This window comes from Boleophthalmus pectinirostris, unplaced genomic scaffold, assembly GCF_026225935.1.
Source record: "Boleophthalmus pectinirostris isolate CB_2022bp ecotype Guang Dong unplaced genomic scaffold, ASM2622593v1 HiC_scaffold_3, whole genome shotgun sequence".
NCBI lineage: Eukaryota > Metazoa > Chordata > Actinopteri > Gobiiformes > Gobiidae > Boleophthalmus > Boleophthalmus pectinirostris.
In genome coordinates, this window is record NW_026571299.1 from 23561956 (window position 1) to 23578226 (window position 16271).

The 16271-nt window shown below is 39.5% G+C and overlaps 1 protein-coding gene across 1 annotated transcript in view; it reads right to left on the reverse strand.

Annotated features, from left to right (window-relative positions):
• Positions 1–244: 244 nt before the first annotated feature.
• slc4a8 (solute carrier family 4 member 8) overlaps positions 245–16271 on the reverse strand; it is a 65227-nt gene continuing 49200 nt past the window's right edge. The window contains exons 15-23 of the mRNA XM_055160318.1: positions 15442–15555; positions 15198–15359; positions 11514–11765; positions 9714–9782; positions 5268–5441; positions 3745–3876; positions 2562–2665; positions 2312–2416; positions 245–275 (exon numbers count right to left, since the gene is read on the reverse strand). Of these exons, the coding sequence (XP_055016293.1) occupies positions 245–275; positions 2312–2416; positions 2562–2665; positions 3745–3876; positions 5268–5441; positions 9714–9782; positions 11514–11765; positions 15198–15359; positions 15442–15555 (1143 nt within the window). The remainder of the gene's footprint in view (positions 276–2311; positions 2417–2561; positions 2666–3744; positions 3877–5267; positions 5442–9713; positions 9783–11513; positions 11766–15197; positions 15360–15441; positions 15556–16271) is intronic.

The window sequence follows — 16271 nt, forward strand, 5'->3', positions numbered from 1 at the left end:
AGTTTTGAAATCAATTTGAGCACGTAAAGAAAAGAGGTGATAGAGGAATGTGACAGTGTATGAACAAAATGAAATCTGAATATAAATATAAAAATACAGTAATAAGACAGTTAAAGCCCAGATCCCAGCGGGTGAGTGAATATTAGAGGTATTACTAAGTTCAATACATGTTTTCATCCATTTTAACTGGACACAACCATCAAACCAGCAGCTTCGTTCTTTTTCGAAGATGGCGGACGTCCTTTTACTCGTCTATGAACTCAATTCCTTCAATCCTGTAAAAACAAAAACAAAAAACATCACACAGATATAAAATACATTAAAACGTTATCATTGTAGGTCCTAAATTACACAATCTTGTGAGCTTTAAGTATGTTATAATGTTGTTTCCTCCTCAAAAACAGACCTGCAGTTGTGTTTTGTTTCATTCACATTACCGTATTTTCCGCACTATAGAGCGCTCTGGATTATTCGTGAAAAAAATATATTATCAAACTTTTTTCACAAATAAACCGCACCTACAGTAAAGGAAACACAACAGTTGGATGGGTCAGTGGGACTTTGTTTGTCACATTCTGTGTGTGACTGTGGGCTTTGTTCAGTTGTGGCGTGTAGGGAGGGTGCTGTCTGGGACCTCTGGATTGTTGGCGTGTTCGAAGTGACTCAGTTGTTCAGTTGTCTCTAGAAGTGGCACATTGCACTCGCTTTTTCGGTTCGTTCCTCCGTTCCATTCCTCGTCGGCGTGGACTGATGAGTGTGGCTGTAGGTGTTTTTAGCTGCGCGGTCGCTGTCTGCTCCGTGTGTGTTTGTGTGTTCTGTGGGTGGTGCGGCTTTGTAGTTTACTGAAGTCGTGCTGGGACACACGAGTGGATTGGTGTCTAGGGCGCTCGGGATTGTGGGGCGCACAGTCGTTTTTTGATGAGGTTAGAGGCTTAAGAGCGCGCCCTATAGCCTGGAAAATACAGTAACTCTTTATTATTAATCTGTCTTGCATCCCCAAAGCTCAAATTGCTCTGTTCCACATTGTGATGTCACGAAGCAATACTTTTCAAGAGAACAGAGATGGGCAATTCCAGGGCTGAAATCATCCAAACACCATCCATTTTCTTCCGCTTTATCCAGGGCAGGGTCGCAGGGGCCGAAGTCCGAGCAGACTTCCCTCTCCACACACACTTTCTCCAGCTCTTCCGGGGGGACCCCAAGGTGTTCCCAGGCCAGCCCAGAGACATAGCCCCTCTAGCATGTCCTGGGTCTTCCGGAACACATGCCCGAGCCACCTCAGCTGCTCCTCTTGATGTGGAGGAGCAGCGACTCTACTCCAAGCTCCTCCCGCGTGACTGAGTTTCTCACCCTATCTCTAAGGGAGCGCCCAGACACCCTGTGGAGGAAACTCATTTCAACCGCTTGTATTCTCCACATGATTCTAGTGAAGCTGTATTGAGTTTAAAAACACTGTGGAGCACCTCCTGAATGACATCACAAGGTAGTTTTGTAGTTTTGAGAGAAGAACTCAGCCTGAATCTGCAGGGTTTGTGTGTTAAACATGTGTGAATAAAACAAAAGACAACTCCAGGTCTGTTTGTGATGAGGAAACAATATTAGAACAGCTCAAAAAATCATAATCAGTGCCCTTTATACTCAAACTCTAACTTCTAACTTCTTAATGAAGTACCTACTAAGCTTGAATGATTCTTAACGAGCCATTTGTTCATTATTAAGTCCTTGCTGAAGTTCTATTAAGGTTAATCAAGGTGTGGTTAAAAATACAACTCAGGCAGAGAGCAGGAGTAAAAGTACGCTCAGAGAAAAGCACTCTGAAAACTACAATATCTAAATCTAACTTGACAGGCAATTTCTCTGTAGGAGAAATTCAATTTGTCAACTGCACAAACGTTTATTTAGATTGAAAACATTTCGCTGCTCATCCAGACTGCTTCTTCAGTTGTGATCAGATGCTGGTGGACACTTCCTTATATCTGTCTGCAGGAGAAGCTAACTACACTGAAACTCCTCTGAAACTAACACATCTACTTGTTTACAGTTTCTACTTGTTACCTAGGCCTACTCATCTGTACTGAGTGTGAGGTACTCTTTGCAGAATCATTCAAGCCCATATTTATGCATGATTTGATGAGGTTTGGGGAAAAATAAGTCATTTGATGCAGGACTACATTTTAAAGTCTATTGCTTGAGCTACTGTTTAACTTCCATTAGAGATGTAGAGGCCTCTCAAATCATAACATAAGATTGTACACAGATGTCAACACAGGCTATAGGTAACCACGGCAACGGGATAAACAGAGGGAGGGGCCTTGCCTTCTTGGAGCTGTGCGTGTCTTTGTGGCTGGAGTTCAGGGCTTTCCACACAGTAGTTTTAGACATTTCGTCTGAGATATTAATGTCAGAGGGATCGGACCTGGGAGGGCATCAAGGTGAAAGCAGAGACAGGGAGAGGTTAAGGGTGAGTTTGGGTCATAGAGGAACACTGTAGCAGGTACATGCCAAAATACTGACACTGGAGAAATATATGGACTTTTTAGCTAGAAACTATCTCTGTGTACCTGGGGTCGTGTGCTTTTTGAGTCTGTGCAGGTTTACACGTCTCCATGGCGATCTGAACTGTAGTGGAGTCTTCGGATTTAGAACGAAGCATTATCTGAGACTCCTGTGACACAAACAGCAAGGGGAACAGTTAGATGTGGCTCAGACTGCCCCGCTCCAGCTGTGACTGCAGAGGTACAGGTTTAGATGTAATGTGACTCAGAACAGTGTTGTGTTGTGCTGTTCTTTAAGTGCTACATGTTCACAACAGTACTACTACTATACTACACATGTACTAGACATATACTACACATGTACTAGACATATAATACACATGTACTAGACATGCACTACACATATACTACACATGTACTAGACATATACTACACATGTACTAGACATATAATACACATGTACTAGACATATACTACACATGTACTAGACATATACTACACATGTACTAGACATATAATACCACATGTACTAGACATATACTACACATGTACTAGACATATACTACACATGTACTAGACATATACTACACATGTACTAGACATATACTACATACTACATATAGTACTAGACATATACTACTACATGTACTAGACATATACTACACATGTACTAGACATATACTACACATATACTACACATGTACTAGACATATACTACACATGTACTAGACATATACTACACATGTACTAGACATATACTACACATGTACTAGACATATACTACACATGTACTAGACATATACTACACATGTACTAGACATATACTACACATGTACTAGACATGTACACATGTACTAGACATATACTACACATGTAGTAGACATATACTACACATGTACTAGACATAGTACATATACTACTACACATGTAGTAGACATATACTACACATGTAGTAGACATATACTAGACATATACTAGACATATACTACACATGTAGTAGACACATACTACATGTACTAGTCATATACTGTACATGTATTAAGGGAAAAGGCTGTGATCATCTCCCAGCCTCTGGAGCACCGCTGCCCATTCACCAGCACAACACTGGGTCTGAGTCAGGGGTGGACATTTATACAAACAAACATATTTATCTGCTTAATTGAGCGTCTGAAAAAGCGCCATAGGACTGATGCATTATTATAGGATTCTAAAATGAATAACGATCACATTTATGAATAAATCGATCTACCTCCTCTTTAATCTTTGAGGCGTCGTCCAGATTTTTCTTCTTCCACTCGGGCATCAGGTCGTCGAGGTAACTGAGCTCTCTCTTTGAAAAGCACAGGTCCAGCAGCTTCCGCACAAACACCAGCGCCAAAACCTGACGCACAAACACAACATGGAGGATTTGACTGGATATCTGTGCCATTGGTCACAACACATGTGGTACACAGATTTACTACACACTCTGTACATTCAACTTCAGATGTAAAGTGAAGACACAGATTGTGCTAAATCTTCTGCGTGTGTCCATATTTAACTGATTTTATTTTCACATTTCAGTCAACATCATCATCTTGCTGAAATAATGAGAATTGTTTCATAAAGGTGCACTTTGTAACTTTATTAGGAGGAAGGTCCACAACTTGCTTGTTAGCGTGCTAGTTGCTGTTACCACGATAGCAAACTCTGCTCTGGTCTCAGAATATTATGAAGACAGCTTCTAAACTCATCACTGTAAATAATGAGGACACTCTGAATGCATAAGATAAGTGAGGAAGAACTTCAAACCTTTGCAGGACCACTGCAAACTGTTTACACTGAGTAGACTCTGTTTTCAGGTACAGCCCTTTTAACACAGATTATCATGATGTATACATGTATTTACAGACTAACCATCATCATGTATATACAGTATATACACACTCACCATCATGATGAATATACAGTATATACACACTCACCATCATGATGTACAGGGTGTCCCAAAAAAATTAAATTTGGCCAATAATTTTGACAATTCTTGTTGAAATAACTTCAAAATTTTCACAGAATGTACAGAAACAGATCAAAATATTATATGTGACATTTTATTTTTGTTCTGTTTTCAGGTTGAGCCATTCACTCCCAAAGAGAAGTAATTTTACATCTTGGAATCTGCTCGCATCATAGACTGTATAAAGAAGTGGACTAAGTGAGTGTGATGTCACCCATAGCGTTCAGTGTTGCTCAAATGACGCTCATGATGCTCATGGTTACAGGAGCCAGGCTCTATGTTATGAATAGGATTTTTTTGATGGACAAAATAGCAGAAAAGAATTCTCAATCATGTAATATCCTTCGTTAATACGAATATTTTAAGACCAAAATGACGAGGCTCACAGAGAGAACAAGATCCCAATGTAAGTCGGTAGGAGCAAGAGTCAGAAAGAGCAGGCAGAGCCTCCTGGCAAACTTCCTATTTGGCACACTTTAGCTATGTCCACTCATATATACGGTCTATGGCTCGCACACACTCACCCAAGACTGTGCAGCTTCAATACAACATTTGGAAAAACTTCACCAACTGGTAAACAAATTTGAATTTGGTACTTTTACCTTCCTCTTTTACAAAAATGTAAAAGAGGAAGGATCTGTTTATGTATGACTAAAGGATCTGGTACCAACAACATCAACATCATCATTGAGCCAGACTTAGTAGGTTTCAAGATAACTGATTTTAAAATGATGTCAGTTTTTTTGGGACACAACACAATGTATATCCAGACTCACCATCATGGGGAAGACGATGGCGGCAGGTGACGTCTTGATGACCCAGAGCAGCACAAGGCAGGTGAGCTGAGTCACTGTGAACAGGTGCACTTTTCTTAAAGGGACATGACGCAGGTAAATGAAGTCAGGCTGGTGTTTGGCCGGCATCCCAAACAACTTGAGACGGTCAAAGAACTGAAAGAGACGGAGACAGAGAAGAGAGGGAGAGAGAGTTTTTTAATTGATTAATTGTTGGGCGATGGAGAGAGATTTGATTGATTGTTGAGGGAAAGAAAGGTGAGTGATGAAATAGGGAGAAGAAGGAAGAAGAGAGAGGAGGGAGAGCAAAAGAGGAAGAGAAATACAGGAACATAGGGAGAGAAACAGAGAGGAGGAGAAATATAAATGAGACGAAGAAAGAGAGGAAGAAATCAAGGAAAAAGAGAGAAAGACAATGAGAAAAGAGAGAGAAAGGGAAAAGGAGAAAAGGGAAAAAGAGCAAAAGAGGATGAGAGATGGAGGAAGAAAATGAGAAAAAGACAGAGAGAAATTGTGAGAAGAAGAGAGAACATCGAAAATACAGGGATGGCATAAGACAGCATAAAATAAAGTGGAAAAGAGGAGAGAAAGAGAAGAGAGGTAGACCAACGGCAAAAGAAATAGAGAATAAGAGGGCAGAAGAGAGAGAAAAACAGTCATTCGTGGGAGTTGAAGTGAAAATCCCAAAGTGTGTGTGTGTTTTGGAGGATTAGAGGAGACTGTCAGCTCTGTATTGATCTGTTGTGATGAAAAAGTGAAGCAGATAAGAGCCTGTGCCAACACACTCAACTTTATTTAATAGTTCACTTAATCTGATACAGAGAACATACAAATGCACTTTTTTGCCAATTAAAGATACTGAAATTTGGGGACCTGGTAAAATCTAAAACCTGCCAAATCTTATTTAAAGTGAAACTCAACCTACTCCCAGAAAACATCCAAAAACTGTTCTGCACAAATAAACTCAAATACAACCTGAGAGCTCAAATCATGTTACAGATGTGGAGCAGACTTAAGGAATATTTTAGATGACCATATCAAAACTTGTTCTAACTTGGTGCACTTCAAAAAACAATATAAAAATAAAATCTTACAGAAAAACCTATAAGACTAGATCCACTGTCTTCAAGTAAAACACGACTATGAACTAAACACATGATTTTCTTTAACATTAACTTTTATTTTGATAAAATCATAGACAATGAATTTTGGGTTGTCTTTGTCATCATTATTAGTTTGTACAACCATGAACAAAAACAAAACTGGCATCTTTAAAAAATGAACATAAGAAGTTTAAAAAAAAAGAGGTTTCAAGAGTTCGAGAGGTTTGTATAAGGAACAATCTGAGTGATGATTTTAGTCTAGAAACCTTTAAAAAAGAGTATAATGGTTTTGTGTCTATGTCACAAAATCACGTGACCTGTTGTTTATATCGCCATATTGGAGGTCAAACTATTAATAATATTCATATTCATAATATTAGAGGTTGGGCACAGAGCGAGCGTCAGAACTAGGGATCTATTCAGCAAATCAGGAGGATGACTTTTGCTTTATGTCTTTCTAATGACGAGCTGGCAATTTCGGACAGTTTTATTTTGTTTGCGCTGTTTAAAGTAGTCATGATTATATTCCGTATCAACCCCAACCTGGACCACCAGTATGGCTGCCAAAACATTAAGTCACGTGACTGCCAGGGCACACACAAATCCTTAATAAAGTGTTACATTTTGAAACATATAGAGCTCTTGAATTATTGAATTATGCATTAAATTTAGTTTGTTTTAATGTATATTTTTTGTCTCTGTGTCTCTGTGTTATATTTACAGTAAGTCACAAGTGAAATTGTAAATGCAAACTTGCATACATAGTTTATACGCTGCTTTTCTTTCTTAAAATTCTGTCATTGTTTAATAAAATTTGGCATTAGAAGTACTTTTTTACTTCAGCCTAAACCCTTTCGATCATGATCCATGGAGTTGTAGTCTGTTTTTGTTTTGGTTTGTTTTGTAGTTCTGCAAAATGACCGAATAAAACTACTACTACTACTACTACTACTACTACTAAAACATGCATAACTAAAGGTGCACTATGTAACTTTTTGGTTGGGAGTCCGTCACCTGCTTCCTTCTTGAATGTTCCACAGTCTGACGGAAGACTGAAGTTGCTGTACACATTTCGATAAAGCTCAACTTAGCCTGGATAAGTTTCTTTTACCAAGATAAAAAAAAAAAGACTGTTTTGTTAAGATACTATGACAAAAAGCTACGGTTTGGAAAATTTAATTACTAATGATTAGGGATATTGTGCCACAAAAATTGCCACAAGATGGTGCACACATGAGAAAAATGATCTTGTGAGATTTGTTTCTGTGTATTTACCTTTGGATTAGACAAAAATTTGGTGAGTTACGTATGGAGTAAGAAAGCTGTCAAAAATATTCGTGCGCGTAAAATAGAAATCCGTGCGTATTTGGGAAATCCGTGCATATTTGGCTGTAGTTGCGCATAAAATAAATATTTGTAAACTCTCAATTGACTGAATAAAATATATTGTGTGTATTTTATCCATCAGAATACGAATTGAAAAATTACGACGTCATGAATTACAAGCACGAAATGAAAATTTACGATTACGCTTTCATCAGTACGAATACGAATTCACAGACGGAACTTTACTGTCAAAAATACGTCATCACTTCACAGACATTATCCATCGAGCAGAAGAAACATCGATCAAGATCAAGACTGTGCAGCTCAAGTTTGTAGCAGAGGGTAAAAACAGAGTAATAGCACAAGAAGCTACAACAGCGACCAACAAGTGGGTTAATTAAAAATCTATTGTAAAAATGTCTTGAATTCGGGAACCGAACGCTGCTGTATAATATTGTGTAGAAACACCTCCTTTGAACGGGAAATTGCACCTATATGTTAGATAACATAGTGGTAGCCAGTTGGCTAACATCCGACGTAACGTTATCCCAGGGCTAATTAACAAATATCAGGTTCTCTGTAGGTTTAGATTAAAACATTCACGACTACAGCCACAGCGAGCATCAGTCAGTCTTAACCTTCATCTCAGCTGCATTTCAGACAATGGGTTATACATGAGTTATAATGGGTTATAATGAGCAAATCCATCCACGTCACGGTGACGTTAAACTTACCGGTAAATACTGTAAACATACCAAGGTGTTGCCTGTAAACACGAACATTAATTGTTGCTGGAAGCTGCATTAAACTGTAATGTGTAACATTTCATTGGCTGTGACGTCGTAACCAGGACAGTTTGGTAGTGTTTGGCGTAAACTGGGACATTTCAGCATCCGGAGGAACTTTTGGTGGCATTTCATGCGAGAAATGCAGCTGAAGTGAAGACTGACTGATGCTCGCTGTGGCTGTAGCCGTGAATGTTTTAATCTAAACATACAGAGAACCTGATATTTGTTAATTAGCCCTGGGATAACTTTACGTCGGATGTTAGCCAACTGGCTACCACTATGTTATCTAACATATAGGTGCAATTTCCCGTTCAAAGGAGGTGTTTCTACACAATATTATACAGCAGCGTTCGGTTCCCGAATTCAAGACATTTTTACAATAGATTTTAATTAACCCACTTGTTGGTCGCTGTTGTAGCTTCTTGTGTTATTACTCTGTTTTTATCCTCTGCTACAAACTTGAGCTGCGCAGTCTTGATCTTGATCGATGTTTCTTCTGCTCGATGGATAATGTCTGTGAAGTGATGACGTATTTTTGACAGTAAAGTTCCGTCTGTGAATTCGTATTCGTACTGATGAAAGCGTAATCGTAAATTTTCATTTCGTGATTGTAATTCATGACGTCGTAATTTTTCAATTCGTATTCTGATGGATAAAATACACACAATATATTTTATTCAGTCAATTGAGAGTTTACAAATATTTATTTTATGCGCAACTACAGCCAAATATGCACGGATTTCCCAAATACGCACGGATTTCTATTTTACGCGCATGAATATTTTTGACAGCTTTCTTACTCCATAGTTACACCTGTTACAGTTCCTAAAAGCAGTACTAGAATGGACACAAAACTATTCAATCAAAATTTTAAAAACTGCGAGGCCAAAATTGAAAACTGAACCGTCTATATGAAGATTATATATTATGTTCAAATCTCGTTTTGTCTCATTCTCGTGGACCCAATCTCATATCTAGTCTTGTCTCATCTTTTGAAAACTATTTGATAAATTCTTCTGTATAATATTAAAAATTGGAAATAAAACTGATAAATCAAATTGTCAGTATTAAAAGGTGTTTTAGAACTTGGCCTAGATAGACAGACTAAACCGAGTTTGTGTTTGTGTTTGTGAAATGAAAGCAAAATACTTTTCAAACAGAAAATAAAAGTGAAAGGGAAATGAATGAAACATAAGTGTGGTGTGGTGTACCTGTATTCCTTTTAATGACGATGCTCCCATGTAGAGGAAGACTCCGTACAGCACTGGCATCGGGATGAACTGAAGAAAGAACAAAACTCACTTTATTCTTTTACCAGTGTAACTGAAATATGTCCTGCAGGTGGCACTGCTGCTCCACCTCCTACACACTGTGACCCGTGACAGAGAGGTCATGTTATTAAGTGTCTGTCAGAATGATTCACACCAAGAACCAGAGAGATACACACTTACATTCACTTGTTTTTCACTGCAAGATTTAAGTCACATATGAGAGACAAACTGCTTTTATGCACGTGAAACTACTGCTGGGTTTCAGACATCCACTGTACAAAGAAGAGGCCTGATGGAGTGTGACGTCACCCATAGCATTTGGTTCCAGTCAAATGAAGCTCATGAAACTTGTGGTTATAGAAGTGAATTTGGAGCCAGATTCACTTCTTATTTGGAGTGCAGTGGCTAGCAGGCTGTATGTCCATTTATGTAAACACTCTATGAATAGTAACAGTAAAATAAGGCATCAGTTTTATACAGCACTTTTCTGGACACTTAAAGACGCTTTTTTACACAGCATTATTCATTCACTCCACACCTGGTGGTGGTAAACTACTATTGTAGCCACAGCTGCCCTGGGACAGACTGAAGGAAGTGCGGCTGCCAATCTGCGCCATCGGTCCCTCCAACCACCACCATCACTCATGCACACTCCACTTTCATACTAGGCAACAGTTTTGGCCCTTGGCACCCTCCTGTGGCACCTGATGTTCCCAGTGGTCTTCCATCCAAGTCCTGCCCAGGGCTGACCTCTGAGCTTCTGAGACCTGACAGGATCAGCTTTGACAAGCTGCTATGGCCACACAGTTTGATCAATCTGATCACACTTCATGTAGTTAGTACGTTTCAAGAATTCAGTAATCACAGGTGACAGTGGCTCAGTTGGTAAGAGTGTTTGTCCACGGTTCGAATCCTGCTCTCCACATGAAATTTGATTCCAGCTCCCACAGATAAATGCTGTTGTTGTGTCCTTGGCAAGACACTTAACCCACCCCTAGTGTCTGAGTACACTGGGGTGTGTGTGTGTGTGTGTGTGTGCGTGCGTGTGCGTGTGTGTGTGTGTGTGTGTGTGTGTGTGTGAAAGTGTGAATCGTTCCTTGCTGTAAAGCACTTTGAGCCTTGAAGGTGGAAAAGTGCTGTATAAAAATGTGACCATTTATCATTTGACTGTTACAATAATTTATTGAAATGTACCAAACACCTTCTGTTGGACCTGTAGCAGTCTGTACTCTTACTGTTTTTAAAGAAAGTATCATCTAAACTATAATCACAACTGAACATTATAGAGACACATCCAAATGTGTCTTATTCTCAGTTTATGTTCAGGTCTCATGTGAAGCTCAGAACCTCCGGAATTCCCTCCCTGAGCTGCAGAGGCTGCACTAGCACTGACTCAGGATTAGTGCAGGTTCTGAGGTTTAGGGAGTAAACATTCAGATCTGGTTGGATAAATACAAATTATAAAGAGCTTGCCCATCATGTCCAGTGTTTTTGTCACCAAGAATAAATCAGGATTAGTTCTTAAAGTTCTTATTACAAAGAAGAACTAGATTCAGTTTGAACATGTTTACCTTGTATCTTGGGACACAGATAGCTCATTTTTAAGAAATTTAAAATAAAAATCTTATATTCAGTTCCTTTGAAAAGAGAAGCTATAATATCCTCACGGGGATCAGCTCATGATTAATTTTTCCCCATTTTCCCCATAATTCTCTATGATTTGCTGCCCCTCCTCCTCACCTGCAGAGCTCCGGTCATGAAGACGGAGCAGCCCATGAGGAGGAAGATGAAGAGGCCGGTGACTCTCTGCTCCCTGATGCCCAGGAAGCGGGGCTGTTCTCCGGGGGCAGAGCTCTCCGACTCCAGCTTCAGGCTGTTGACGTGGGTGATGGAGAGGACTGTGGCCGCCACGAACCAGGGCAGACCCATCACCGAGCACACGGCCAGCATCACCCCGACCATCAGGAGGTCCAGGTGGTACCCACAGCCCTTCTGCAACAACCCAACAACAAGCACAGGAAGAAGAATTAACTTTTAAACCATTCACTTAACATGGTCTTACAGTCCAACACACAAGTACAAGATTCAAATCATGTAGATGTTTATATTTGTTATATTTATTATATTTGAATATTTGTTTTTCACACAGGAGGAAGAAGGGATTTAAATCTGCAGCATGTATAAACAACTTTTTGGACCTAAAAATGCTTAATGTAATGCAAAATATCAAGTCTGTAAGTAAAAGATGCATAATTTGTAGTGATGGGCGAATGGAGCCTTGTGAAGCATTGACACCTCACCTCGCAATATTGTCTCAAATGGTTGGACGTGTCTGAGGCCTTGGAGAAACACTGACCTCTAGTGGACAAATTTAACCATTGTCACACAGGTGTCTCAGCATCGATGAAGTATTATTAGTGTAAGACAATACTTGTGTGCAGAGCGACACCGTACCTAACAACAACAATAATAATGATGATTTAAAATAATATATAAAGAGCAACATAAACAGCATGCTGTAAATAAGAAAATAGGTGACCTTGTTAGGTGGAATTAGATCAAAGTGATCCCAAACCATGGATTGCTTTTTTCCACTTGTAGATGCCATCGAAAATGAAACAAATGCCAAAAGTCACCAAAAGATGCCAAAAATACCACTAACGTCACACAATACTCCTCACTACCCAACATTTTTAAGAAATATTAGTGCATCTTTTACAATGTAGCAGTATAGCGCTTGTCAAACCACGAAAGTGCGCTGAACACTCTGAAGCACTCTGAACCAATCGCAGAGCGGAACATTCACTGAGCCAATGAAACGCTTCGACACACTGAAGCGATTGACACGCAGATCGAAGCAGTAGGGGGAGGGACCGACACTTCCACACTTTGGTCACGTGAGCGGCTGCTGCGAGACGAGCTCCGAGGCAGTGCCTCAGAGCAATTTGTTTCAGAAAGAACGAGACATGCTCCAGAGCTCCGTCTCATTTGCCCATCACTACTAATTTGTCATTTATTTGAGAAATAAGTGCACTTAGAGCGGCTTTTTCAATTGTTACAAACACAGACGCTCAGAGCATCGACCATTTTGACTCACTACACTCTTTGGCAAAGTTTGACCCAATCAAAATGGACGGAGCGCATGAGGTTGACAGACAACAATGTTGCTATTGGACACTGGTATTCTCTACGTCACAGGTGTCAAATATAAGGCCCGGGGGCCAGATCCGGCCCTCCAAGACCTTTAATCTGGCCCTTGGCTGATTTTCTACTAAAATATTTTTATCATATTTTCTTTTAAAATATTGGTCATTGTCTGTGGTGTTTATCACAGCAGCGTCTCCAGAGCCTCTGTGCATGGCCCCTCCCACCAGAGCAGCACAAATGAAGACTTGTCTCTTTCCAAACGCTCTTAAAGGACGATCGTTTTGACTGTTGACCGTGACAGCCTCATCAGCAAAATGTCAAAAATAGAAAAGTGGAGCCGAGTGCAGGATTTTCCAAGAAAAACTGACTTATTCCTATTTGCAAACAAGTTCATGTTAAAACATTGTGTTGAAATAGCATTTTTTCTCATAATATTATAATATTTTGTAAAAGAAAGAGTTCATCAATTAAAAAAGATTTCTGTAATAGATTTGCATTTCTCTGCACAAATATTTGAACTTATTGCTGTTTTTGGGGTTTATATGACCATGAGTTTTCTGATCCGGCCCCTTTAGGATCAAAGTAGGTTGGATACGGCCCCCGGACCAAAATGAGTTTGACACCCCTGCTCTACGTCATCATCCAAAGTGTGTGTGACATAGGATAATGCCAGAAATATGCTCAGAAAGCTGAAACTCACAGCTTTTCAAGAAAATAAAAGTAAGTTTCTATCTTTTCTGGTTGGACAGTTCTGCGTGGTTCTGTAAATATGTTAGTATCTACATGTGTTATTTCTGCTGCGTGTTCACAGCTTTAGAACAGCTTTCTGGTGTGGACCCAGGCCAATCAGTGCACTGCTTTCATTATTATTGGCTACAGACAGTGCGCAGTGGTCTTATTTAGTCCCAAAGTGCTGCATTTACAACAGTGTTACCTGCCTGCACGGGTCAGCAGATGGAGATTAGCATATTGGCACACTGACACTGTAATCGTGACAGATGTTCATTAATATGCACTGTCCCTACCAAATACATGAAGAAGAAATAAATACACTCTGTGGGAAAACACAAGAACACAAAATGCAACCAGCTAAAATAAAATAAACAAGCAAACGGAACAGAACAAAAATGAAGAAAATGAAGAGAGAGAAGCTTCCAAACCAAAACCAAGTCATTATTCAGACGCCACTTCATTCTTTACATTTACCCAAAAGTAAGATTCTTTTTTTTTTTTTTTTTCCAAGTATTTTGGTCATAAAAACACACTTTTATACCCTCTGTGCTTTTATACCCTTTGCGCTTGTATACCCTCGTGTGCTGATACACCGTATGTGGTCTTATACCCTCTGTGCTCTTATACCAGGGGTGTCCAAACTTTTTTCATCAAGGGCCACATATCTAAACAGAGGTGAAGCAGAGGGCCGATCGAGGGCCATGGACTGGTGCTCAATACAGTGAATAATTGAAATATGCACATGTTAGAATGAGCCATCAGACTTTATTCATGCTAAGATCCTTAAACCCCTAAATATTAAATATTTGCTTTATCAAGGTAGATTTTCAAAAAACTTGCTGTAAAAAAAAAAAAAATAATCATTTTTAATTGATGCGAGGTAATTTGGGCCAATTCACCTGGAAGTCTGAGGGCCAAGAAAAAATTGTCTGAGGGCCGCATTTGGCCCCCGGGCCACAGTTTGGACATGCCTATCTTATACGCGCTGTGCTCGTATACACTCTGTGATTTTATACCCTCTGTGCAGTGCTGGGAAGGTTCATTTTAAAATGTATTCCCCTACAGATTACAGATTACATGCCCCAAAATGTAGTTTGTAACGTAATCCATTAAATCACTTAAGGTGAGTAACGTAATCTGAATACTTTGGATTACTTGATTTGCTGTAGAGAAGCAAAGATGAGGAAATCTTCACATAAGATGTTTTGTCTGCTAAAAGACAATAAAAAAGCCCAGACTTTAGTTAACCATATTAAAAATATTATTGATAGAAGACGAGGAGAACACACGGTCCATGCAGCATGATTTTGTCCTGTTAAATCCTGTTTTAGACCTAATCTATAATCTATAATATATGTAATCTATTTATTTCAATAAAGTAACTGTAATCCAATTACCACTCTTTGAAACAGTAACTGTAACTGAATACAGTTACTCATAATTTGTACTCTGATTACGTAACTCCCGTACATGTAATCTGTTACTCCCCAACACCGCCTTTGTGCTCTTATACACTCTCTGCTTATACACTCTCTGTGCTCGTACCAGGAGTTTGTGCTCTTTGCGGTTGATGATGACGGCGGTGATCTGCTGGTCCATGAAGATGAGGATGGTGCAGAGCAGAGCGGGGATGGCAGCTGCCAGAGCCGTCCACCAGGGGTTCGGCCCGATCGGGTTTATGAACCAGCCGCGGTCATCTCGAGTGGGCTGCACACACAAGAGAGAGCGGAGTAGAACACAGGACATACTGATAACGGACTCTGGTGAACAGATGTTCTCTTGTTCTCACCTGAAATTTACTGGGCACTTTGAGCTTCTGTGAGGGAACTCCAACGATGTAATCCAGAATGACCATGGTGAGGATCGTGATGAAAACGGCAAAGTCACTGATCATCGACCGCACCTGACAAATACACAGTCTTTTATGAATTTATTATTATTATTATTTTACTATTTTACTTTTGAAGTCTCCATTATGTTACTGTCTGTTGCCTGTTTTTTTCTTTTTTCCAGATGATCTGGGCGAGAAGACCTGTACTCAGAGGCGGCGCTACCACTAGGCAAAAGTAGGCAGCTGCATAGGGGCCCCAAAAATGGAGGGGCTCCCAACCAGTTGCTCGCAGTGTCACTAATGGCCGAGGCCTCAGAGCAATTTGATTTTCTCTCAATATGACATTAAATGAGATTAGTTTACTTTTAAACAATTATCATAAGAAAAATAGTAATAATCATATGTAATAGATGTAAACAAAAATGCAATTGTGGTAGCAAAAAACTAAATCTACTTTTGTTCTAGGGTACCTGACTAATAAGTTAAGTTTCCAATCCACTAATTCAAATAAATAGAGATGTGCATGTCCCAAAAACAATGGGAAAAACAGACAATAAATATATATTTAAAAAAAAAAAAGGTGCATTATAGTGAGGGCCCTAAACTCATGTTTGCCTAGGGCCCTCAACTTGCTAACTTCGCCACTGTCTATACTTTATTCTACTCAAAAAGTATGTGCCGTATTTTTCAGACTATAAGGTTCACTGGATTATAAGGCACAATATCAATAATGTTGAATTCTCTTGTCTATTTTCGTACATAAGGTGCACTGAATTGTAAAGTGCATT